Source organism: Sciurus vulgaris (genome assembly GCF_902686455.1).
Source record: "Sciurus vulgaris genome assembly, chromosome: 13".
NCBI classification, from domain to species: Eukaryota; Metazoa; Chordata; class Mammalia; order Rodentia; family Sciuridae; genus Sciurus; species Sciurus vulgaris.
The window spans coordinates 100194348-100220388 of NC_136474.1; the positions used below are offsets into that span (position 1 = coordinate 100194348).

The following is a 26041-nucleotide window of genomic DNA, read 5'->3' on the forward strand; positions in this document are numbered from 1 at the left end:
GCAGCAAAGGTGTCGCAGGAACATACAGGTGCCAGCGTAGGCCCTGGCTGTGATGACCCCGATGACCGTGGAGTGGCCTGGAAGGAGGGTCTGCAGTGAGACCAGGCCATTGAGGACACTGCGGGTCCAGGGCACTCCCATGGTCAGCAAGCGCCAGGTGCTGGCTTCTGGGAAGGTGGGGTCTTGTGTGACTCGATCTTGTGGAGAGACATGGACAGGGGTTCTTACTCCAGCACCCGCTGAGAGACCCCTCCTGCGCAATAGCGGCTGTGTTGCCTGGGCCCACACACACCAGCCTGTGACCGCCCAGCTTGCGGTCAGGGACGTTTCTCAAGGTCCATCATTTCCTTTCATGTTCGGACTGTGTAGGCTGATTTTTCCCTTTAAGTTTGCATGATTAAGGCCAACGTGAGTAGTTATGGATTTCACACTTGGGAGTTCAGCTTGTGGACCTCCTGAGGAGTGTCTGCAGCGTTGGAAGCTGGTGCTGTTTCTGGTGCACATGACATACTATTTTGTCTGCCTCTGGCTGGAGCAAGAGCTGTGCTGTGTCTGAGCTGGGTGGGCTATCCGCCATGGCCTTGCACTGACTCACATGTCCGTCACCCCCAGAAGCACCACACAGACACACCCAGGATAAAGTCTGACCAGCATCTGGGCACCCCATGGCCCAGTCCACTTGGTTCCCCACCACTTGAGCCCTGATGCCCTGGGTCTGTGTGGTGGGCACTTTGGCTTACCCACATCCCATGAGACTGGGCCTGAGAGAAGAAGCACACTTCCCAGCTTCTTCCTCTATTATCCTGGGCCCTGTGTAGTCCGTGGGGCCCCTGACCATTCTCCAGGACTGTACACACAAGCTTGAAGTTTGGATGAAGCTTCTGAGGCTCTTCCTGAACCTTGTGGTGAGCTGGCGGGGGGCTCACACTGAGAACCATCTGCTGCCAGGCAGGTATTCCCATAACTCAGGAGGCTGAGGCAGGAGGATCGCAAGTTCAAGGCCAGCTTAGCTATTTAGCGGATCCTGTCTCAAAGTAAAGTGGAAGGGGCTGAAGATGCAGCTTACTGGTACAGCACCTCTGGGTGCATCCCCCGTACCAAAACTAGAACAGAAAGGAAAAGAATATAAAGTGAATCGTTTGGAAAAGGCAGGCCCAGGGAATCACGGCCTGAGCTTTCCCATTCCCAGGCCTGGCAACAGCCATGGTGTGGTGTGATCCATGGGGGACAGGTGGCCCAGCCATGATGCAGCAGTGGCCATGGGGGTGGTGGCTGAGACCTACTGAGCCACGACAAGTGATGAGAGTAGGGTGACGGCGTGGCATAGCCACAGCAGGACCTAGTGGTGGCCATGGTGCAGTGACAGCTTGGGGTGACAGCCAAAGGGGAGAAGGCCGTGGCATGGGCACAGCTTGGGGTGAAGGCCACTGTGGGGTGGCACTTGTGCTGGGGCTGTGGTGACAGAGTTGCATTCAGGTCTCCAGAGGACGAGGCTCCTTCTCCCACCTAGAGTCTGGGTGGGCAGTGTCAGGCAGCATATTCTCTCCCAGCCACCCTTTGCAGGCATGGGAACAAAACCTAGTAGGGGCAGCCAGTGGCCACACACGGGTGCCTCAAGGTCTGGCAAGAGTGTGTGGCACACTGGGTGGAGCCACCTTCACAGGGGCCTCGGGCCTGGGAGCACTGCGCATGGTGTTTGCACAGAGAGGGAGAGGTGGACAGTGGTGGTCACAGCAGATATATCCACAGACTGCCGCCCAGCACCCACCTCCTCCGGCCATGCTCAGGCTGCTGGATCACAGAAGGTGAAAGGCAGTGGCCGTGCTGGCCAGAACTCGGCACCGCAGGCCCAGCCTGGTGGCACAGTCAGCTCAGGTCCCGTCTTACTGGTAATGGGTTGCTCCAGGGATCAGCAAAGCAGCAGCATGACCATGAGCCAACTGGTGCAGCGCATCTGGAGGGCCTCGGGCCTGGGATCAGATCCACTCGTCCACCTTCCTCTTCTGTGAAGTGGGGCCGTTCCTCGGGTGAGTGCACAATGGGGGCTTGGCTGTCTCCTGCCCCTCTGCAGCCCTCCACATGTGCAGCTGGCTCTCCTCTGCAGGGGTTCCCAGTTCTTCCCACCCCGAGCAGCCAGCATACTGCGCTGCCCAGATGGATATGGGAGGCACAGACGGCAAGTGCCCACATCCGGGATTGCAGCCTGCTTTTGTGGGAGGCCCTGTGGGCTCTTGGAGGCAGGGAAACAGCTGGAGCTGGTGGGGTTACTCAACGCAGGGCGAAGAGGAAGCTCCGGGCTTGTTCCCTGTGCTTCCTGCACAGATCTGGCAAGAAAAAGCAAGATTTGTTTCTGGTTTTTGCTTTAGTCAGAGGGAAAATGTATTCAAATGCCTAAAATAGAAGCCACAGATTCCTTTTTCCATAATCTCTCCAAGGTTTTGGTCTCTCTTCTGTCACCATAAGAGGCTAGCCTGGGCACTGGTTCTTGGGGGCGTGTGTTCTGACTGCTGCCAGACCCTGAAACTGTCACTTCTCCCTGAGTTCAGTTTCCTCACCAGTCACATGCAGCTTCTTCAGAGGGATTTGCTTGATGGTGCATGAGAATTGGGGACTAGTTTTACCCTCCTTTTTGGTACTGGGAATTGAGCCCAGGGGCACTTCACCACTGAGACACATCCCGGAGCTTTTGGCTATTCATTTTGAGACAGGGTCTCACTACATTGCCCAGGCTGGTTTTGAACTTGCGAACCTCTTATCTCTATTTCATTGCTTCGCCCTTTCTCCAAGGATTTGCACACAAATGCTCTGTGTGGCTGGAGCAGCAGCTGTGAGGGCTTCACACCACAGGCGGAGGCCTCTTGCCTCTGGACCCACAGCTTCTCCATGCCAAGCAGAGTTGCAGTCCACAGAAACACAGGAGAGCTAATCAGATGCACTGGCGGGGGGCAGAGCAAGAGGGGATCTACCCTGTAGGCCCAGGGCACACCAGGGTGGCCCCTCCGCCTCCCTGCAGGTAGCACCTGGGCGCAGGCAGCTGGTGAGAACACTAAGGGTGTCTGCCATCTCACCTGTGCCCAAGTCCTGGATGTGGGGCTGCCGCTCGGCCCCGGGGTCCCGGCCCCACACAGCCTGCACGGAAGGGCTGTCCTGCCCAGCTCAGGAAGGCAGGGCCTGGGGCCTTTGCTGCTTCTTTGATGGAGTCCCTAATGCCAGTATGGGCCTGTCTGATCTCAACCCACTGTGAGAAAGCCCTGGGGAGCCCTGCAGGTGCTGCACCAGCTCTCAGACACGAGGAGAGGCCAGGTGTTGATGAAGAGGCAGAGCTTGGACCTCAACTCCAGCTCCCAAGTTGGTTCTCCCAGCTGGGGGGTGCCTGATGGATTTATGCTTGGATGGATTCAGTTCCCTCAAAAATGTAGCTTGTCTGTCAAACTGATTCAGTCCTATTTAGGGAAATGCTTGGAGGCAATGAGACCATACACACTTGGAGAAATCCTTGATTTCCACTTACTCCAGTAAGCTCTTAGTAGCACATAGCTGTCTCGTGCCAGCAGCTGCAAAGAACACAGTGGGACAGAACTACCGTCTGAGGGCTGACGAGGACGGGCCGTCCCAGCCACCCCAGCACCCCCCCTTCACAGGAGCCTTCCTTCTTACTGCTGAGGCCCAGGAGACGGGCAGGTGGGGACGGTGGCACAGCCATCTGCCCAGGAAGCCACCAGGGAAGGTCCCTGCTCTGCTTCTCTGACATGGGAAGCCAGGATTTCCTGAGGACATTATAGTAGTAATCCACCTCTCATCAGATATCAAAACATACTGTAAGTAAAAGTAAACAGTGTATACTTAATAAGGACCTGTAAGTAAGGAGCATGTTGTAAGCGAAATGAAACGTATACTTAGCAACGATGGATATTGGTGCACGCTATAAGCAAAACAAGCAAGCTTGCTTAGCAAGGACAGAAGCTGTTCACTCTTGACAGTACAAAGGTAGCAAACAGCTGGGTGTGGTAGCGGGTGCCTGTGCTCCCAGCTACTCTGGAGGCTGAGGCAGGAGGATCACTTGGGCCCAGGAGTTTGAGACCAGTGTGAGCAATGTAGATCCTGTCTCAAACAAAAATGACCAGACATCCAAATATAGTGGGTGTAGGGACTCAGCATACAGATGACACCTTTGAAGTCAGCCAGGAGAGGGTGGTCACCCCACAGATGGTGCTGGGTAGCATTCAGATAAATTACAGATCTCTGGGAGATCGTGGAAAAACGGAGTCCATACAGTTAGTGAAAGAAAATGTAGGTGAATATATTTTCCCTCTTGAGTGTGAGAGAAATCATTTTAGGTTTGGTAAGAAAGCCAGAAACCACGCAGGAAAATATTTAACAAAACAAAAATTAAAAACTGGTGAACACCCTCCCCAGACTTCGGCAGTTAACTGTGACCTAGGAGCAGACTTGCAGTGCCTGTGACACAGAGCTGATGTCTGGGGAGGGTCCGAGGAGTCGGAAGTTACTGCCAGGAGGAGGCAGGCACCTGCCCGGCAGGACCAGTGCAGGGCCCATGGGAAATGGCGAAGGTGTGAGGCAGTGAGACGAAGTGAGGCTGCTCTTCCCACCCCCAGGGCAGGGCCTGGACTCAGTCTCTTCGTGGTCGTGCCTCTCCAGGTGAGCAGCGGTCACATCCAGGCAGGAGGCTCCTTCTGGGAGCTGAGCTGGAGAAGGAGCCACATCCCATGTCTGGGGTGGGCCCTGACATTTTGTACCAGGGAGAAGTTAGAATGGTGTTTTCCATCCAGCTATCAGTCTCAAGTGATGGTAGTCAGTTAGTTCAAGCCTGCCCACCTCTGCAAACCCAGAGCTCAGCATCCAGAGCTGGGCACGGAGCTGGGGTGGAGGGGGAGCAGGTACGATCAGCAGCCGGTGGAGAACAGTGGCTCGGAATTCTGTGCCATTGTTGGATGCAGAGGAAATTGGATCCGTGACTTGGAGCCCCAGAGGAGGGGGGCCCTGTCCACACACTCCCAGGAGGCCTCAGAGTGGGTGAGCAGATGCAGACGAGCCCTGGGCATGATGGCGTACACCTGCAGCACCTGTTGGTTCAGAGCATCCCCGCAGTAGAACCCGCAGCTCACAGCAGGGACTTCAGGGGCCAGCTGGGCTCAGCCAGGGAGACCAGAAGCCAGGAATACTCCTGATGAAGTTTGATTCCGCGTCACCCGCATGAGGTGCTTGAGGAAGCGTTGGCAGGAGAGGGAGCTGACAAGCCTGCCTGAGCACAGACAACCCAAAATGAGTGGCTCGCTATTTCTGCATAAATGGCTGCTGTGCTATTTTTAAACAGTGGGTTCTCCCGAGTAGATTTGTTATTCCTCTGCTCCTCTTTGTTTGCAACACCACATCTGACAACAAGAGCGATGATTTTATAAACCTCATTCAGTTCAAAGCTGAATTGTTATAAATTCATAGTAAAATGAATTGAATATTTTCTTTCTGGTGCTTGTGAGAGCTAAAGAAGATTCTGCACACAGACACTGAGGGAAGTGCAGCTGGTGTCCAGCGTGGGGGCAGCACAGAGCTCAGGACCGCGGTCCCCATCCAGGAGGCAGATGGCAGGACTGGTGAAGCAACGGGACGGAGTGTCTGGAGACACACGGGCGCTCCCCAGAGGGACACGGGCAGTGTAAGGAAGCGACCACACACCAGGCAGACTCCCGCCCACCAGGGAAGGCGCAGTGCTGGGAGCGGTGCATTGGATACCTGCTCCTTGGGAAGCCCGTACTGCTGAAGGTTGGGCAGCATGGGACAAAGGCAGGGATGGAGCAGTTGCGTGCAGTGGGCGCTCCAAGCACTGGACAGGAGCGCAGTCCAGACGTACTGCGGCCTAGCCGCAGACTCCCCGGTCTTCAGGGAACTCTGGCCTCTCTTCGTTTTCACCAGCATCCACAGGAACCTCCATTGGGGCCACTCCTGACCAGTCAGCTTTCCAACAGTGGGGTCGCTGCGGTCCCTGGTCTGCTCCTGGTCTGCTCCCCTCTGCCCCCGGGTCGGGGCCCCTCCCCACCACCTGCTCCACCAGCACCCGCAGCACGCGCCCTGCCCCGCGGTCTGCCTCCAGCACAGCGCCTGACAGCACAGCACAAGGCGCCTGCCCTTCCTGCAGTGCTTGTGGGCTTTGGCGGCATCTGCTCTGCTGTGCATGGTGGAGTGCTGGAGAAGGTGTAAACGGCCCGAGGAGGAAAGGTAGGACCTCCCAGTCCCCCTGTACCCAGAGGACTCTGCTAAGGTGGTAAGGTGATCGCCCTGCTTCTCTTCTGCCCAGGTGGGCAGGAAATGGCTGTCCTGGGCATGGAATTCAGGGCCTTGCACATGCCAGGCAAGCACTGTACCACTGAGCCCCCAGCACCACACAGCACTTATACTGGGCTCTGCTGGCAATCCTTCTGGTAACCCGTGCTCATTTACTGTGAGGACGTTGGATGCACTCTTGCCTGGTGGCATTGGTCACAGCTCTGATGCACTGTCTTGCCTGGTGGCATTGGTCACAGCTCTGATGCTCTGTCTTGCCTGGTGGCAGTGGTCACAGCTCTATTGTTTTGGTAAGACCATAATTTATTCAGCAAGCTTTCCTTTAATACTGAACATTTAAGTTCCTGGGGTTCTTTTGTAAAAAGAAATAATAAAATGGTTAACCTTGGACATTGGGTTAGGTGACGGATTGCCGGATCTCTTCTTCCTCCTTCAACCCGGCCACCAAGATCCTGAGGGAGCACTCAGTGCGACTCGGTGAGTGGGAACAGGTGCTCCTGTCCGGCACATCATGGAAAGGAAGAGGCAGGACAGGTGGCGTGCAGAGGCAGCTGGGGGATGCTGAGAATGGGCAGTGAGATCACGAGGAGGCCACCCAGTGCCGCCCACACCTGCAGGCCCACTCCTGGAGCCCCTTGGCCCTGGCTGTGGTGTACAGGAGCACAGCAGGCACTGGGCCAGGACCCAAGCCCACCCCACCAATCCCAGCAGAAGCCCAAGGTCCCACGTCAGGAACTGAACACATCAGTGGGCAGCATGTCAGCTGGCACTTGGGCCTGACAGAGGCCAGTGCTGACTGGTGGTCCCCTGTGCGGCCCTGAATCCAGCAAGCCCACCCACAACATCAGAAGCCCATGCATGGAAGAGCATGTAGATGGACCCAGAGCCTGTGGGATCACCCGGCGGTGGACACGCAGCTGCAAGAACTGTGATCGGCAGGCTCAGAGGGCAGGAGGGCCGTGGAAGGGGCTCCAGGAAGGAACCTGGGTCGCCTCACCTAGAGAGGGCTCAGCCCAAAAACAAGGTGAAGGGAGGAAGGGGCAGCTGGCAGGCTGGCGCCCCCCAGGCAGGCTCTGCAGTGCTGAGTGCTCAGAGTGCCCGGACCATGGGCCCCAGCGGCCCCACACGGAGCAGAAGTGCTCAGCACCCCTCACCCCAAACCTGCAGGGAAGCGTCTTCTAACGGCTTCTGTGGGGAGAAGGAAGAAAGGCACCTGAACGTGAGCAGGCAGAAGGGCCTCCAGGCCCGGGATCATGGGGACCGAGTGGGGATGCTGGCCTATTCCCTCTGATCTTTGCGCTGGCCACTTGGTGGCTGGTCACTTGGTGGCTTGGCTGGCGGGGCACACGCAGTCACACACCAGCTTCCTGTGTTTTCCATGTGAGGCTCACCTCAGCAGCAGCACTGAGAGCTGACCCAGTGGACAACGCCTGCCTTCCACATTCTGAGTGCAGGTTGCTGTCCACCTGTAATTGTAACCCAGTGAAACTGAGCCAACCATGAAGGTAGAAGAACGTCATTTCCAGATTTGGAAGCTGCCAGAGGGTGTGCTTCAACAGCTGTTGGAGTGGAGCGGGCACGACGGTGCCTAAGAACCAGGAGCCCTGCCGGACGCAGGGGCCACACCTCCATCCCAGCAACTCCGGAGGCTGTGGCCTGCCTGGGCAACCTGTGACACCCCATCTCAAAGTAAAAATAAAAAGGACTGGGTATAGCACACTAGTGAGGCAACCCTGGGTTCAGTCCCCAGCACTGAAAAACACCAGCAGCAGCAAAAACGGCTGGGCTAGGATGCAGGCTCGGCGGGGAAGCACTTGCCCTTCATGCTCCAGGCCCTGGGTTCCATCCCCAGCACAAAAAGAGTGAACCTCAGATCACCCTCAGTGGGAAGCCAGACCCAAGGCTGCAGCTGCTTAAACATACAGAACCTTCCAGAACAGGAGGCAAGCTACAGGGATGGGCTGCAAGAACACCAGGGGGTGGGGATGGTGAAACATCTGGTGGTGGTGCTCTGTACTTGTCAGAACCCCCCCCCCTCCAGGTGCTGGGGATTGAACCCAGGGCCTTGTACATGCAAGAAAGGCACTCTACCAACTGAGCTATATCCCCAGCCCTCACCGAGCCCTTTTGCATAAGTCTTTGGGCCCAGGGTTCTGAAGCAATTCTCAGGTCAGAGGACACACTCCTTGAAGGCTTTTAAAATGTTTGTGCCAGGTTTGTATGAATGCACTCTGGGCCCCACCTGGACCACCCTGGGCCCAGGAGCCAGTGGCCCTTGTCTGCTGTAGATCTAGGGAGTAACCCAGCAGTTGGTGATGAACACGGAATGTGTCTCCTGTGACCAGCAGTTCCACTCCTGGGTAGCTGTGGGGAACTCCAGTGTGTGAACACAGATTTTTCCCAGCAGGTTTAGTTTTATGTCTTGTAACTGTGGGAGAGACCATTGGAAAAGCTGAGATGTGTACCATATCTGAATGCAGCTCGGGAATTCTGACATGCAGGACAGCAGGGGCACCCCGCCCATCCCACCCTCAGCTCACTCACACAGACTCCTCAGGCATTGCAGCCTGCAAACTGAAAACAGGAAACCCCAGGTCAGCACCATCCGAAGGTCAAGCAATCACAGGCAGGGTAGGAGGGGAAGCCGTGCCTGCCAGGCCAGTCCAAGTAGGACAGCCTGTCAGATCCCGAGGAATCAGGGTCTGCTTTCAGGGGAACGTTCCAGAAACTGCACCCCAGCTAATGCTGTGCCACCCGGCTCCAGCCCACAGTCTCTCCAGCCTCAGGGTTCAGGTGGCTGTGCCAGGTTGCCCTGGTGCCTTCTCATTAACAGCTGAGGGTGACTAGTGGGGACTCAGTGGACATGCACTGGACCCAAGGTACCTGCTGCCCTGAGGTCCCCAGACCTGTCAGAGACACAGGGTTTGTCCCTTCCCCATGGGGTGGGGGTGGGGGAGGCAGAGTAGGGGCAGCCATGGTTTCCAGAAAGGCTTTAGGACCATGTCCCTGGAGTTGGCTCAGGTTCCCTGTGTACAGCCCAGGTGAGCTGCCCAGGAGATGCAGGGATGGGGACACAGAGGAGCAGAGGTGCACCCAACACCTGTAGATTCCGTGTCTTCACCAAAATGTCTGTCAGGGTTTCCACATTGTTTCCCTTGGTCTTGAGTCCCAGACGCCTGGGTGTGGGAACTCCAGAGGCCCATCCATGGTCCCAGGACCAGGCAAGATTGCTGCCCCACTCCTCCTCAGCAAGGCAACGAACAGTTCCAGCCATACAGAAAAATGAAATCAACCTGGAGCCTATCACCAGGGAGGGCGTGAAAGAGGCTCACCACCATAAACACATTGCCCTGAGTGGGCCCATGGCTTGCTCAGAATGTGCTAAGTGGAGCACAGACAGGTTTGTGGGAGCCCGGTTTTCTCTGGGCCTCTTGCAGATTAGATGATCCATCAGTGCCTGGGCCTGAATGTGCAGACGACTCCTCCATGCCCTAGGGTTCACAACAGCTGAAACTCCTAAGACAAATGCTTATGGTTTGAAAGTAGAGCTGGCGAGGTGGCATGTGCTTGCAATCCCAGCCACCCTGGAGTCTGAGGCAGGAGGATTGCTTGAGCCCAAGAATTTTAAGCCACACAGATTCCATTTCAAGGCACAAATACTGGTTGCTGAACCCAGACCAGGTGTCCACTGGGAGCATCAGACCCAACCTGAGCTGAAGTCTTGCTAATGGTGGAAGACTCAGGGGCCTCACCACCCTCTGCTTGGGGCAACCCCACCACCACGAGCAGCCTTGCAAGGTTTCTGTCTCCAGATGCTCATGGGACCAAGCAGGCTGCTGTGGGGGTTCCCTACAGGACGGGCCTGGGACCAGGAAGTCCCTGCTGGGTTTCCTCCACGCTGAGGTCCCTGAGTGCCTGAGGAGCTGAGTCCTCGTCACGGGTGTGATGTCGGGCCTGGGTCGGATTCTGTCCAAAGCGTTTTCCATGCATTGCATTAATGAGGTGTCAGACGCTAAGCCAACCTCACTTTCCTGAGATGAACAGGTCCCTCATGTCTCCAATTCTTTTCATCTGCTGCTGATTCAGTTTGTTGCTCTCCTTTAAGCTTCTTACACCGGTATGCACAAGCAACTCCCCTTGCAGTTTTCTTGTGCTGATCTGGGTTTTGTGTTGGTAAATACAAGATGGGGTGTGAGCCTGCACTCCCTCTGCCTCCCTCTTCGGGGCATTTGTGAAGACTTGGTATGAGCACTTTGCTCGTTGGTGGAGCTCAGCCGTGGAGCCCTTTGGGCCTGGGCGCTCCCGAGTTTGTCCGCTGCTGATTCACACTCCTCACCTGCTTCTTCTAGGCCCACTGCTGTGGCATGCCTTTCTAGAATTTGCCATTTGTAGAATTCATCCAACTCGTGGGCACCATTCCTCACAGCATTGCCGGGGTCCTTTCACTGCCGTACGTGTGACAGCAATGTCCCCTCTTGCATTTCTGATGCCAGTAATCTGAGTCTTCTCTCCCCCTGGTCACAGTAGCTAGAAATGTGTCACTTTAATTGATCTCTTCAAAGAATAAGCGTTTGGATTCTTGGTCTGTTCCTATTTCATTCATTCCAGCACTAATCTTTTTTTTTTTTTGGCATTCTTTTTGTTTATACATGACAGTAGACTGCATTTTGACGTATCTTACACAGACGGAGTATAGCTTCCCACCTGTGAGTTGAACATGACATGGAGTTAGGCTGATCGTGCTTTCACATGTGAACATAGGAAAGTTACGTCTGATTCATTCTACTGTCCTTCCCATCCCCCTCCCTTCTCCCACTTCACCTGTCCAATAGGTGACCCCCCCCCCCCCCATTGTGAGTCAGCATCCATATATCAGAGAGAACTTTTGGCTTCTGGTTTTTGGGACTGGCTTATTTCACTTAGCACGATAGTCTCAGTTCCATCCATTTACCGGACAATTACAGCGCTAATTTTTATGGCCTCTCTACTTTTGCTTCTTGTGGATTTTATTTACTCTTCTTTTCCTGGGTGCCTTAAGGTGGAACGTTAGGTTATTAATTTGAGAACTTTCTTGTAGGCACCACTGGCCGTCATTTCACAGGCTTTAAGTGGTTTGGATTTTAAGTGACTCCAGCTTGCTGGGTCATGCTGCAGCATGCTCTCACAATGGCTTGTCCCCTCTCCTCCGCAGGGCGAGTGCTCCACCAGGTGCCGCAGCCTCTTCGTACTGGAGACGGTGTGCGTGGCCTGGTTTTCCTTCGAGTTCCTGCTGCGCTCCCTGCAGGCCGAGAGCAAGTGCGCCTTCCTGCGGAGGCCGCTCAATATCATCGACATCTTGGCCATCCTGCCCTTCTATGTGTCGCTGCTGCTGGGCCTGGCGGCGGGGCCCGTGGGCAGCAAGCTGCTGGAGCGCGCGGGGCTGGTGCTGCGGCTGCTGCGCGCGCTGCGCGTGCTGTACGTGATGCGACTGGCCCGCCACTCGCTGGGGCTGCGCTCGCTGGGCCTCACCGTGCGCCGCTGTGCGCGCGAGTTCGGACTGCTGCTGCTCTTCCTCTGCGTGGCCATGGCGCTCTTCGCGCCGCTAGTGCACCTGGCCGAACGCGAGCTGGGTGCACGCCGCGACTTCTCTAGCGTGCCGGCCAGCTACTGGTGGGCGGTCATCTCCATGACCACCGTGGGCTACGGCGACATGGTGCCGCGCAGCCTGCCGGGGCAGGTGGTGGCACTGAGCAGCATCCTCAGTGGCATCCTGCTTATGGCCTTCCCGGTCACCTCCATCTTTCACACCTTCTCGCGCTCCTACTCGGAACTCAAGGAGCAGCAGCAGCGCGCCGCCAGCGCCGAGCCGGTCCTGTGCGAGGACAGCACGCGCTCGGCCAGCGCCACGGAGGACAGCTCGCAGGGCCCCGAGGGCACCAGGGGTGTGCAGGGCCCGGCGGGACCGCTCCGAGCCGGCAGAGCGGGTGCTGCCCTGGAGCTTCCGGAGGTGCGGTTGTTGGAGGCCAACACAGGGGCCTGCTGAGCTGCCAGCCAGGCTTAGTCTACTGCACTGAAGCTGGCCTGGCCCCCCAAAGCTTTGTGCTCCCAGGGATTCCTGGAGGGTGCTCCAGCCTCGGTCCTCTTACTTCTCCTCCAGTTTTAAATTTTCTATGGCTAACTACATAAATCCACTGGGTCCCAGAAATTCCACACCTGGAGCAAATGCCAAGCCACAGTGGCCTGGGCCTGACCCTGACCTCTCAGTGGGGGCAGCCCAGGCAGGAGTGGAGCAGCTAGGAACAGCAGTCCCTTCTGCTGCCTGGTCACTCACAGTGGCAGTGCACCATGGGAGGGAGACCTTCAACAGGCATCCAGCACTGCTAGTCCATGTCACCTGCCAAGTGACAAGGCTGAGGCTTGACACAGGCACTTGCAGGCCCTGCTTCTCCTAGTAACCCTCCTTTGGTGGGAGGTCCCAGCCCTGACCTCTGACCCACACTCCCTGACAGTGGCTCCTCAGGTGACAGGGCCTCCCCGGACAGTGGCAAAGCAGGTGTGCATGCGGTACTTCAACCCCTTTGCCCTCCTGCTGGCCTCAGCCACCTCCATCTAGGGTACTGCATCTCCCCTACTGGAGTATTTCTCAAGGCCTCACAAGTGGAAAACACTGCTCTCCAGGCCTGGCTGCAGGAGGTAGTGTAGGGGCAGGATGGACAGGGAATCCTCCAGTGGTGCCAGAGCAGCCTTGTCCACAAAAGCATGGGCAAGTCCACTCTGGGGACAGGGCCGAACTTTCCAGATGCCACTTTGTACTTTTTCACCAATGAGCTTGGCCGTCACACCTGAGAATTCCAGGTCCCCCAGCGGGGGAGGCCCTGTGGGTCCTTTGGATGCTTCCTAAGATTCCACGGAAAACCAATAAAAGTGCAGCCTCCCCTGCAAGGCTCCTGGCTGAGCTCTATGGGTGCAGTGTCACCTGGGTCTGTGGGTCTGCCCAGAGTGGGGCTCTGGGGCCCAAGGAGCTCCTGGGACTTGGCAGATGCAGCAGTGGGAACCACCAGGGACTGTGACCTCACCAGCATCCCTGCACTCAGTCTAGCTGGGCAAACTCTAGGCCCACAGCAGAGAGCAGGTGCTGGACCTGAGAGCAGAGCCCAGGTGCACATGCCCCCGCTCTCCAGGGCAGGCTAGTCCATCCCAGGTGCCAGAACCCCGCCTAGGGCCGGAATGTCCTGGGCAACCCACTGCAGCTGGGCTCTGAGGGTTGGCGTGGCGTGGGCCTCAGCTCCCACCCCCTTCCCCTCCTTGCCCCCAGCAACATGTTAGCATGCACACAAATACCTGGGCTTCGCCCACTGTGTCTGCCCAGTCAAGGACAAGGGCCCTGGAAAGAAGTAACTGTCTTGCCAGCAACCTAGCAGGCTTCCTGCAGGCCAGGTGAAGAGGCCAGCACACACAGGAGAGCCCTCTCTCTCACTGTCTACCTTCGGGGTTCCCCACTTTCTCCTGGATTCTTGCACAAGCTCCTTAGAGCAGAAAGGATGCCCTTGTTTCACAGGGAAACAGCTGCCCACAATGGGCCCAGACAAGTGTAGCACCCTGGCCTGAGACCTGCCCACTTGGCCAGTCTGGATGGCGAGGGCCTGGGGGTGCTGAGCCCCTCTTCCTGCACTCCCTGGGCAGACTCTTGTTCCCCTCCCCACTGGGCCACATGCCCCAAGGCACAGGTGTGAAAATTCAGGAATAGGTGAGTGCACCTGAGAACCAGGGTTGGAGCTAGAAGGCCCCAAGAGCCCCTTGTACTCAGATCTGCCTCCTGGCTTATGCCCCTTGACACTTGGGGGCCATGCATGATGAGCTGCCCTCACAGCAACAGCTATGCCTTGCTCAGGGTGAGAGAGGTGTAGGGCTGGCACCTGCCGACACAGACCCAGGCAGCTTCACGCATCAGGCCTGCATCCAAGCTCTGCACCTCGTCCCCCAGGGACAAGACAGTTCCTACTGTGCAGGCATGCTGACCTTCCCCAGGAGGACCCCCAGAAACAAACCCAGGCAGTTGTTCCTCAGAGGCCAGGTATGTAGTAGGGAAGGACCAGAGGGATCTGTAGGGGACCCCAAGACCAGGCTGGGAGCATCAGAGGCCAGCTAGGTCACCAGGCAGGAGGGAACATTGGCCAGGTCTGCTGAGAATGGGGGAAGGGAAAGACATTGCTGCTGCCCCTGGCCCTGGGCTCTGAAGTGCCAGCAGGCAGTCCTCTCACAGGAGGGCTCCAGGCTGGCTCCTTATGCCCTGGCTTCAGTTTCCTGCCTGTTTTCAGGGGACATGAATTCCCTAGATTCCCACCAGCCCGCTCCCTCACATGTGGATGAAATCCACACCAGGAACCTGCCCAGGACTCTGGCAGAGATGCAGTGGTGGATTACTGCTTCTTGTTTCAAGTGGCAAAACTCACTCAGGACAGCCGCAACACAGCAGAGCGGAGAAGGGTGGCCGTTTCCACCACCTCCAGAGCCAAGTCCAGACCTGCTCCCACCCAGCACGCGCTGCTGAGGAGGGCTGCTGCCAGATACAGAACTGAGGCGGCAGCGGCCCCAGGTCGGCTGTCTGGAGGCCAGGCACCATGCCCGTGAGGCCAAGTGGGGCTTCCACACCTCGGCCTACTCACCGCCAGAGCCAGAGCCACCAAGGTGTCCACCTTGTGGGGACCAGGTCCCTCACAGTGCAGGCCTCAGCTCATATCAGCAGAAAGGAGGTGACCGTCCTGATGTGACAGAACACTGGCTTAATTGACAGGCGCCTCCGACACCAGGCCTGCATAGTCTCCCAGCAGCACAACCATGCTTCACTCCAAGGCCAGCCGACCCAACCACCCGCGTGCCAGCCCCACCCCAGGTACACTGGACCCACAGACAATTGACTCAGAGCAGCTGGGGTTCATTCAGTGAGCAACCGCCAAGCCCATTTTAATTTGGAGGCAATTACTGCTACAGACATCACCCTTCATTTTTAAGAAATAAACATTCCAAAGCATCTTACTGCACAGAGCTAAGCAAGAGCCTCACCAGACCCCGAGTGCTGAGGAAGGCCAGGTGGGGACAGCACGACCACTTCCTGGCCAGCCATAACACCCTCCCCTGGTAGCTGTCCCAAGCGTGGTGCTGCCACAACTGGGGGTGACCTCTCTCAAGGGAGGTGCCTCTGCCCTGCAGAAGGAAGCTGCTGCCTGTGGGAGTCCACAGAAGCATCCAGAACTCTCAGGGCCAGGAGTGACCAGGTCAGCACAGGGCTGCTGCACACATCACCCGTGTTGAATGGAAAAGGGAAACGTGGCAACAGGGTCAGGCCAGCAGTGCCCCTCAGGCAGGCTCAGCAACAGTGGCAGCTGGACGGGCGGAGCAGCATGAGGATGGGCTGCCAGCAGCCAGGACCCACACACGGCCTGCCTGTTCTAGCAGCTGCAGGCTCTGCCCCAACAGACCTGCCAGGGAGGCTGGCTCCTGGATGGCCCCAGAAGGCTGCTGAGCCCCACGGCCCTCCTTGTGTGGTGTGAGCCTCTCAGGTCGGGCCAGTACATCTGAGAAGATGGGGAGGGACACACATTTGCCTTTCCTGTCAACTTGAACGTGCCTGAGAGCCAGCCCGGGTGTGAGATCTGCTCTCGCTGTCCTCGTAGGGATCACCAGAACTGGCCTGGCCCCAGCCACCCTGAGACCGCCCCCCACAGAGGCAGGTGGAGGACCTGGCACCAGGACTTCGTCTCCACCGACACCCAGCCTGCTCCCTGCATGGCCTTGGGCCCACCCTCCCTGATGTGAGGGCACAGGTGGACAATCAGTGCCCACAGCTGGGGTCACACAGTCTTGTCCTTGCTGGGTGCCTCAGAGGGCCTTGGTGCTGGCAGGGTGTGCAGCATGGGGTACTGGCTTCTGGGGGTGGCGGGCAAAGGCATAGGCCTGTCCCAGGATGGCCAAGTCCACGAGCACCTGCAGCAGGCCGCACACGGAGAACTGCAAGGGCGCGCCGTTCAGCAGGAAGTAGGCTGTCTTGAAGGCGTCCCCACTGGTCCACATGAGCACCATCTTGAGGCTGTGGAGACACCAGAGGGAAGTCGGAGGTGACCCAGGAGGACAGGGACACAAGGAGCTCAACAGCGTGATCCAGGGGGACAAGGGATGTGCCTATTGAGACTGGAACCCAGTGCAGTTTGGGTTGGGTTTGCACCACGCTGGGCCACCAGCATGGACTGAGACAGGCCCATGGCAAAGGCCACCTGCTCTTCCAAATGCACATATGGGTTGTGTGCCTGCCAGCCTCAAAACACCAAGAGGTGACCTGCATGACCCCGCTAAGCAGAGAGGTTAAGTAACTGCTCCAGTGTCACACAGTGAGTGGGATGAGGTCCTGTGGGGCTGACTCCAAAGCCTGGGAAGGACAGGGTTCAGGCAGCAGGGTGCATAGCTGCAGCCCCAACCCCAAGATCGCCTGTTCCTGTCCCAGCTGGCTGCCCATGCCCTCACTCTGAGCAGCCCCAAAGGCACAGGTATGCTCTGGAGCTTGACACCATCACTGGCTCAGGCATTGCCTGGACCCCCATCATGCCCCCACCAAGCAACAACTCCTCCTGACCCTCCACTGCCAGGGGAGGAATTAGAACCCAGCGTTGAGGCCCTGACACCTGGGGGCTGGGGGACAGCAGGTCAGGCACTCAAGAGACCTGATCATTAGAAGCCACAGCCACCACGCCGGGGGCCGAGGGCACGTGCTGAACTGCTGAGATTTCGATGCATCCTTCACGGAGACAAAGAATTCCCGTTCTTCCCCACACTGGGTTTTCTTGATCCTTCGTCCCAGCACCATCTGTGAGAACGGAGCAAGTCTACGAGTTCTGCCACCCAGGGGCTCCCCAGTGCACACCACGCTTGGCAAGTCCCTCTGTCCCTGGACAGCAGACACTCAGCTGGCCCAGATCCCACCCAGGAGCCGCTCTACTGCAGGACGCCACCCTCAGGCTGTCGTGTGGGGGACCGAGGCGGGTGGGAAGGGGGACTGCCGCCCCAGGGCCCAGGTTTTCTGCCTGCGGCTCGGTCTGGTGGCTGATGGCCCATGGCAGCTGTGGCGCCCCCGCCACCCCTGCTGGCCTCCCATGACCCCTCGCTCTCGGCTCCAGCACGCTTCCTCCAAAGTAGCTGCAGGTCACCATTCCTGAAACCCCCTCACCTGATCCTATCGCAGGCAGCCACTGGGAATGACTCCCCAGGCCCAGGAGACGAGGGCCAACTCCCACACCTGCAGCTGCCTCCCAGCCCTAGCCCACACAGGAATGAGACCCATCCTGCCCCAGCCCACCAGGGACAGGCCCCCTTTCCTCCTACCAGGCTCCCCCACCGTTGAACCCCACCAAAAGCATGTCCCCTTAAGGCAATCTATGACCCTGGGTTAGGCAAAGGTCTCTCAGATGAGAGAAAAGAAAACGCAGGCAGCAGGTGTGCTGGCCCACACCTGTGATCCCAGCAGCTCGGGAGGCTGAGGCAAGAGGACCACAAATTCAAAGCCAGCATCGGCAACTTGGTGAGGCCCTAAGCAACTCCTCGAGAATCTGTCTCTAAATGAAGTACAAAAAAGGTCTGGGGTTGTGGCTCAGTGATTAGATACCCCTGGTGCTAAAAAATCCCTGGTACCAAACAAAAGAAAAGGAAGGAAAGAGAAAGCAGACACACTGCACTGCACTGCACTCCTCAGGTTAAAATCTGTGCTGTGAAGGACAGCATCAAGAAAGTAAGAAGGCAATCCACAGGATGGGGGATATTTGAGAATCATACATTTGATAAGGCTTGATATCAAGAATATATTTTTAAAGTCTCTCACAATTCAGTAACAAAAAATACCACATAACCAATTTAAAAAAATGTCAGAGAGATCCCAAAGCGACACTCTCCAAAGAGGAAGTGACATGAAGCATGTCACTGGCCACCAGGGAAATGCGAATCAATGCCACAAGACATCCCCACATGCCTGCCATGGTGGCCAGAAGCAGACAAGTACTCAAGGGGATATGGGGACCTCACTTCACAGGGAGTAGGAACACGAGGTGGTACAGCCTCCATGGAAACAGGTTGGCAGTTCCCCAACGTGTGTCACCACATGATCCAGCCATTGCCCCAGAGAGGAGAAACGTGTGTCCACGTGAAAACCCCATGTGTACCTTCAGGATAACTTTATGCTAAAGAGCCTGCAGCGGCTGACAACCCAAGTGCCGTGGGCCGAGCAGGAAGCCGCAGGTGGTGTGTTTGCACAGTGAGATGTCATAAGCCACAAGCAAATGACACCAACACGCCTAGGACGGGGGGCGGGCGGGGAGGACTGCCCAGCTCCAGAGCTGTGGCCAGTGGGAGCTGGCTGGGGTAGGAAATGAGCGGCAGCTGAGGACAGCATCTGGCCCTCAGGGTGAGGCAGTGCTCCGCTGAGGGAACTGGATTATGGCACAGGCCAGCTCCAAGGTGTCCCAGCCCTTCTGTTGGGCAGAGACGGGCTCTTGTGTGAAGGCATGGGCACAGGCCCGGCACAGCACCGTCCACTCCCAGCTGTGGCTAAGAGCTGCCCAGAGGTCTGAGGATGAGGGAGACAGGGCCGGGGAGGACACGCTCTGCTTCCCAGGAGGCTGTGGATCCAAGTGGCCTGCTCTGGAGTCTGAGGCAAGGCCCACATATGGTCAGACGCAGAATCCGGCTTCTGGATGCATGCAGCCAGCCATGCCCAGGGTCCCAAGCCCAGGGTATGGACTCAGCAGATGGCCAGATGAACAGCAATGGTCACAGAGGGTGGCCTGCACCTGCCTGCCTCTGGTCTTCCTCTCCTCAAACCACTTCCATGGTCACTCACAACTGTGGCCCAGCAATGGGCACCTGCACCTTCCTGGGGCCTGCAGCATCTCTACCTCCAGGTGCTGCACACAGATGCTCCCCACACAGCCTTTCCGACTCTTCAATAACAGCCTGTCCCACTGCTGAGGGTCTTGGAATGCTCAGCCCCCTTCTCTCTTACAAAAGCCCACCCCACTCCAATAGTTCCTTGTTAGAGAACAGTCTCCAAATCTCATAAGAACTGGAGGAAGAAGAATGCAAATAACATTCCCACAGAACTTGCCTTTTGGGTTGCTGTGCTAATTAGTAATGCACCACTTCTATCATTGGCACTGAAGCCACAACCTCTTAAAAGTTTTTCAAAAGGGAAATCATTATTCAAAAGTACCTCTGACTGTTGCTCCATGATAGACAAAGTATGCATGAGTCTGTGGGTGCATGTGGTATGATGTGATTCCAGATCATGCCTGCATGAGCACACCCCTCTGTATACGTGTGATGTGGGTACCTTTGGGCATATATGCACATGCAGGCACATGTGTGCACACACATCTGTACACAAGTCTAGGTGCTTGTCGTGCCTGTGAGCGAACATGTGTGCACACCCATGTAGAAGCATGTTTGCACACGTATGCACAGCCATCTAGACACAGTCATTCCCACAAGGCAGGACCTTCCAGAAGACCTGCTGCAAAGCCACTCCTACAAGGCTGTTCACTTGAGGCTGCCCAAATTAGTCAGCTCAACCTGAATTCAAATCCCTCTTCCTTCATAACATCCTAGTGATCTTAAGGTAGACCTGAGGCAGAGGTTGCGATGCAGGGCCCAGGGGCCTCCACGCTTCCCTGGCCAGAGCACAGTGCTAGGAGGCACTCAGAAAAGGAGACCCAAGTCTACACTGCCACACTGCTGGCCACCAAGCTCTGGTCTGTGCATCCAGAAGTGCTCACACGTGCGCGTTTAAGCACATCTCTGAATACCCAAGGCTGGGCGTGCTCATGCTCTCTAGCTCACTCAGGAGCTCTCCCACAATGACCTTGAGAGTCACGACTCCCACCAGACCTGTGGGTGCCACACACCACTCCATGTGGAGCAGGGTAGGGTGCACAAGAACCCGAGGCCCTGGACGGGCAATGCCTCTGTCCGGGGAGGCACAGAGAAGCTGTGTCTGAGCACACCCAGGCACCCAGCTGAACCCAGAATGGGCCACAGGGCATGGGCTGGGTGTGGCCCACACAGAGACCACAGGAGACAATGGAGCAGGAGGGCAAAGCTGGGGACCACGGGAAGCTTCCAGCACTGTTTCCACAGAGCCCAGGTGAGCTAGGGCTTGCACATGCCCCGCCTGGCGGGAGCCTCTGCACACAGTCCTCTGGAGCATTACCCCTGCTTCCCTCTGCTGCAGTGGGGGGGGCTCCCTGCACCCAACACTGGAGCTCAGGACCATCTTGGATTCAGAAGAAAAGCTGCCAGAATTCACCCTTGGGTGACGTAAGCTCTCAGCAACAAGGCTCGCAACACGTCTGAGCAGCAGCAACTGCGGTCTCAGTGTTCTTGTGTCAGAGAGAATGTGCCCCATCTGACCCCAGGCCCTGTGTCCAGGCACCCCCCCACACCTGCTGATGGGGCCCAGCACAGGCTGACCATCTGTGTCCCTTCAATGTGCACATGAAGCTGACCCAGGGGAGAACAGTGTAAGAACCAGCACGGGGCCTCCCACCCTCCACCCATGGCTGCCATTATCCAGGGGCAAGCACTAGGCTGAGCGCACCAGGCCTTTCACAGTCTCCCAGGAGGTGCAGCCAGGAACACACAGGGCCCCCGAGAGCTGAACCCAGACCCAATTTCACAGCCCCTGACTGTGAGCCACATGTACACACCCAGAGCAGGCATCCCGCCCTGCACACCCTCTTCCCTCCATCTAGCTCCTGGGTTGGCACTGGCCCTGACCACAGTCTCAGGTCTTCACGTCCCAGCCCCACGGGTACGGAAGCCTCCCTGCCTGCTTGCAACCCCGGCCACCCCAGCACTAGATTTGCTGTGGCCACAAGGGCCAACCTGGCCCCTCCAGACCTTCGCAGCAGGCTGGAGCCCAGACCTGCACTCAACACCCCTCTGCCCTGAGCACACCCTGCACCCCACCCAGCCACACCTGTACACCAGGCCTGAGCCTCCATCCACACCACGCCACCCCAGCCCTGGACCCCCATTCTGTGAAGGGGGCCTCTGAGACCCGCCCCCAGGAGAGCTCTGCACCCCCTGACGGACGGTCACCTCCCCGCCCCGGCACCTGAAGTACCTGCCCAAAGAGGCCAAGACCCCTGTGTTCAATGTCCCCCACCCCCATCTGTGCCTCCGCACACACCCTACCTCATGCCCTCTGTGGAGCGGTGGCGGTAGTTGCGGTACAGTTGTGGTACGCCCAGCATGGCCTCAGTCAGCACCGCCAGGAAGCCCAGCGTCTCCACAAACAGGGCCGACTCAATGGACAGGTAGGTGACGTAGCCAGCCACGCCAGTGAAGGCCAGGACACACTGCACATAGTCCGCGAAGCTGCTCCAGTGCCAGAAGTGGTGTGGATCGAAGTCTAGGGCAAGAGCAAGAGAGCACCTCAGCCAGGTGAGCAGGTAAGGAGGGAGACTAGGAGGGGAGCCAGGCCAGGTCGTGCAGGCAGGGCTGACCAGTCAAGGTCAGCAGGGGAGTGTGAACCAGTGGACAGGCTGGGGACAGGCACATGAGCAGGTCAAGGTCTGTGGGGAAAGGCAGACTACAAGTGTCCTGAGGAAGCCACCACTGGCATAGCCTTGGTTCAGCACTAACTCCACACAGAGGGTGCTAAAATCGCTTACTGCATCCTCAAGGTTCTGGGAAGCAGGAGGGTCGTCTTGGGGTCTGGGGAATGTGATTCCTGGGCTAGAATCGCAGCCCTGCCTTCTGTAACACAGGGCTAGCCTCAGGCACAACAGTTCCCACCTCTGGGACTGTTCTCATGGTTAACGTCTTGATCTTAGGAGTCTCATGATGCGCCCATCCGCAGGACTCAGTCAACATCACCATCATCTTTACATTCTTAGTCTCTAGTGGTGCCAGCCACTCGGTGACGTATTTGTGAACCACATTTGAAAGCATTCAAATGAATCAGTGAATCGAGGACACTCTGGCAGGTGAACAAGCAGCATTTGTGGCCATCACTTGCCATCAAACCCAGAGGTCTGTCATCTGCCCTTGTTCCCCAGTCCAGAGGCATGAGGGGCTGCCCCATCCTCAGGCCAGCAGGTCTTGCTGCAGCTTTGCCCCAGGAGCTCCATGGTAAAGGCCTCCCTTCCCGGGGCTAGTGCTTCCATTCCTCAGAGCCTCCATAGCAAGCGCAGGCAGCAGGTAGCCCAGGCACATACCCAGGCCGGACAATGAACATGTGAATTGGAGGGAGCCCACTGTGGGCTAAGGTCCTTCAGGGGGAGTGTGGAATGCACGAGTGTCCTCTGTGTTCAAGGCCCTCAGCTCTTGCAGTCCAGAACCTGAAGCTGGTTGGGCTAACCTTCTGAGCCTCCCGCACACCGAGCTCTGGTGCATCAGCTCTAGTGTGCTCGCTACGGGTCAAGAGGTACATAGCAGGCCACCCAGGTGATGAGCCTGAGCCGGGGGCTCCCCAGGGCTGCACTCCTGGGGCCCCCACCTGTTTCATGCCTCCCTGGTGTCAGCCCCTTCAGGGAGCACTGAAAGCCAACCTCCAGAGGTTAACTGAATCCCTATGCCTCTGAGCAGGGCAGAGAGAAGTCCGCAGGCCAGTGCGGGTGGCCAGGGATCCAGAAACCAGGGCAGCCCCTCAGTTGGGTCACGAGGACCCAAACAGTGGGTGCCCCAAGCAGATAGCCATCTGAGAGGCTGAGACCAAGCGAGGAAGGGTGGGGCTAGGCTGAGCTCCCTGGCACACCAGCCAGAGAGGGGAGGCCAGGAAAGGCTCTGCAAGAGGGCTGGGGCGGTAGCTCAGCTGGTAGAGTACCTGCCTCACAAGCACAGGGCCCCGGGTTCAATCCCCAGCACTGCAACAAAAAAAAAAAAAAAAAAAAAAAAAAAAAAAAGCCTCTGCAAGAACGCCACTCAGGACCTGGAGCTGAACGTTCCTCCTGACCTAAGAGATCAGCACCAACACACAGACAGGCCACCTGATTAAAAACTGGGGCTGGGGCTGGGGCTCAGTGGCAGAGCCTTGCCCAGCATGTATGAGGCACTGGGTTCAATTCTCAGCACCACATGTAGGTAAATAAAGGTCCATCAACAACTATATATATATATATATTTTGGGGGGGGGGACAGGCAGAGTCTCAATGGATGTTCCTCCAAAGAAGACAGAAGAATAGCCAGGAGACACAGGAAGGGATGACCTGCACCACTGGTTAGAGGGATGCGCTCAAAAGCTCAGGAGCCTAATGGTCTGTTAGGGAAGAAACTAGGACCTGCTGGAAGGCACAGAGTGGAGCTGCTGGCCATGTATGAAGTCCACCTCTACCTCCTGGCCTCTCCTGGCATGGGAGTCTTTTGGGAGCCCAGGCCCCAGAGGGGCAGGTTCCCAGGCCCATCCCAGGCACACAGGAGGAGCACCCCATGTGGATGGGGGCTGGGTGCCTCTCCGGTCACCCCTAGCATTCCCACACTCCCCTGAACAGGGGTGCACTGCTGTGACTGACCTCCACCTCTTCAGGGCACAGCCTTCCCAATCTCAGGGCAGTGACCTATTTGTTCTCTTGAATTGTCAGCACCACAGTCCACAAAGGAGGCGCTCAGGAGGAAGCTGGTCATTGCAGAGTAGCCCTGACCAGCTGCAGAGGGACCTTGGTGTCCCCAACACCTTCTGCCTCTGCACAGGGCTTCCTGTGGTACGCAGAGGGCTAGGATGAGTGGCCACTGCAGGGACACCCACAGAGTCTGCAGCAACCAGAAAGGCACCTGGCAGCCAGTCCTGTAAACCAAGGACTGCATCTGCCCACTCAAAGAGGAGCGTGGCCGAGACCCTGCCCCCAGTCGTGGGCAGCAGTCAGGACCCAGGTCCAGTCAGGAGTCTGACCCTCACAGGTGGATTCCTGCGGCTGGCCCTGGGGCTGGGCATAGGCAGCCACACCCCACCGTGACAGCGCAGTCTGGGGACTCGGGATGCACAGCCCGGCGTCCTGCAGCAGTCTACAAGCGCCCTCTGGTGGCGGGTCCCAGTCTCGTCAGGCAGAGGCCTTCCCACTCCCTGGGAGCAGTGGGAGAGCAGGATGATGGGCGCTCTCCCCAGCCCCTGCCCCTCAGAGGCAGGGCACGCAAGCCCTGCAAGCCACCTGCACGCGGCCTTCCCTGCTTGGGGCTCTGTGCTCAGGGATCCTGTGCTCCGGGCGTGGCAGCTCTGGCAAGAGGTGCCCTGAAGTGGGGGAGGCTGGTGATGGCTAAGGGGCTGCCTGGCACCTGGCCCCAGTGTGAAGCGGGCCCCCTGGCAGGCTGGTTTAGGGGACAGCGTCCTGATGAACAGAACAGCATGACCACAGCAGCTCCACCTGGCCAGCAGGATCCCTCCCAATGAGGGCATGTTCCTTTCCATCTCCAAAGCACCCAAACCCTGCAGCAGACAGGGGCCCTGACCAGGCATAGTAACCCACATCCCTGCTGGCACAACATGACCCTATATGCAGTGGACTGGAGACAGCAGGAACTCCCAGTCACTGCAGCCATCTCAATTCCTGAATCCTGGGGTGCATAGGGAGAGAAATTCACAACTGGGCTACAGTAAGACCTGGCAGCCGGGTCCATACCCCGCTGAGCATCACACTGAGCAAGACCACCCTGGCAGCTTCAGGAGACTCTCTGAAGGAGTCTCCCCATCTAAGAAGGAGCCACAGTATTTCAGAAGCAGAATTAGGTGAACAAAACTCCTAGATGTGTCTGAGACAACAAAATACATCCATACTCCGATCTCCAACCTGTTGGAAGTACCATTTTGTAGCAGTTTTGCTGCTGTTTGATTTTTGTTAAAACATATGAAGTGGAACTTGTTTTATTTTTAATATAAGAATATTCAGAATTAAAAAAAAAAAAAAAAAAAAAAAAAAAAAGAAGGAGCCACAGGACCTGAGTCCAGCCGGGAATCATCCACATGCACTCTGAAGAGAGAACATCATGCAGCCACCAGGCTGAATCCCAGTGACCCCCAAAGCTGCCTGTCACGGCATCCCAGACCCTGCCAGCAATGGATCAGAACAGCTGGCATTCTGGCTGGTGGCCTGGCACAAGAGCATCCCCTCCTCCTTCAGTATCCTTAAACCAACCAGGAGCCATCAGGTACGTGATTCCCCAAACCCCTCTGGCTGGTGACCAGACTACAGAGCAAGAGGACCCAGTTCTGCAGAGGAGAGATATGTCAGCACCTGCCAGTTAGCGGCAGAACTAAATGGGGACCAAGGTGGCTTCCCATCGAGACCCTACCAGCTCCCAAATCACTCTCCAAAGGGGCAGCAGAGAGGACAAGGTGCCCAGGAACCACAGGGACACTGCACCTTTCCAAAGCCCCACGCCCTTTCCAAACAGGTCTGAAGCAGTAGCTCCCTCTGGTCCCAGGGCCCGGAGCACCTGGAGGCAGCCGGGGAAGGGGCAGGAGGCTCTTGTCAGAGTGAGCCCACACCAGAGCCCATCCCTTCTCACCTCCTTTCTCTCCTTTACCACCCCGACCCCCTGGGGTCTCTGGTTTCCCAGCTGGCCTCACCTCGGAAACCAGGCTCCAGCTTCCTCCTGCCTCGGCCCCCACCTGGCTTTCTTTTAACTTTTTAAACCCACTGCTGGGACTCTTGGAAGTCTGTGTGTGACCTCCATAACTACTATGCCGTTCCACAGGGACGATCTGAGGGCCCTGGGCCAGAGGCCAGGGACA

The 26041-nt window shown here is 57.3% G+C and overlaps 2 protein-coding genes across 10 annotated transcripts in view; one reads left to right on the top strand and one right to left on the bottom strand.

The window, feature by feature from the left end:
- Positions 1-14781, top strand: part of KCNG2 (potassium voltage-gated channel modifier subfamily G member 2) — a 46686-nt gene extending 31905 nt beyond the window's left edge. For 6 of the 7 annotated variants that reach the window (XM_079109184.1, XM_079109182.1, XM_079109181.1 and 3 more), the window contains one exon: positions 11492-14781. In XM_079109184.1, coding sequence (XP_078965310.1) covers positions 11492-12322 — 831 coding nt within the window. In that variant the 3' untranslated portion in view covers positions 12323-14781. The remainder of the gene's footprint in view (positions 1-11491) is intronic. The other variant, XR_013758840.1, reaches the window with a different exon arrangement.
- A 919-nt stretch (positions 14782-15700) lies between these two features.
- SLC66A2 (solute carrier family 66 member 2) overlaps positions 15701-26041 on the bottom strand; it is a 28839-nt gene continuing 18498 nt past the window's right edge. For 2 of the 3 annotated variants that reach the window (XM_079109186.1, XM_079109187.1), the window contains 2 exons: positions 21511-21727; positions 15701-16366 (listed from right to left, as the gene is read on the bottom strand). In XM_079109186.1, coding sequence (XP_078965312.1) covers positions 16159-16366; positions 21511-21727 — 425 coding nt within the window. In that variant the 3' untranslated portion in view covers positions 15701-16158. The remainder of the gene's footprint in view (positions 16367-21510; positions 21728-26041) is intronic. The other variant, XM_079109188.1, reaches the window with a different exon arrangement.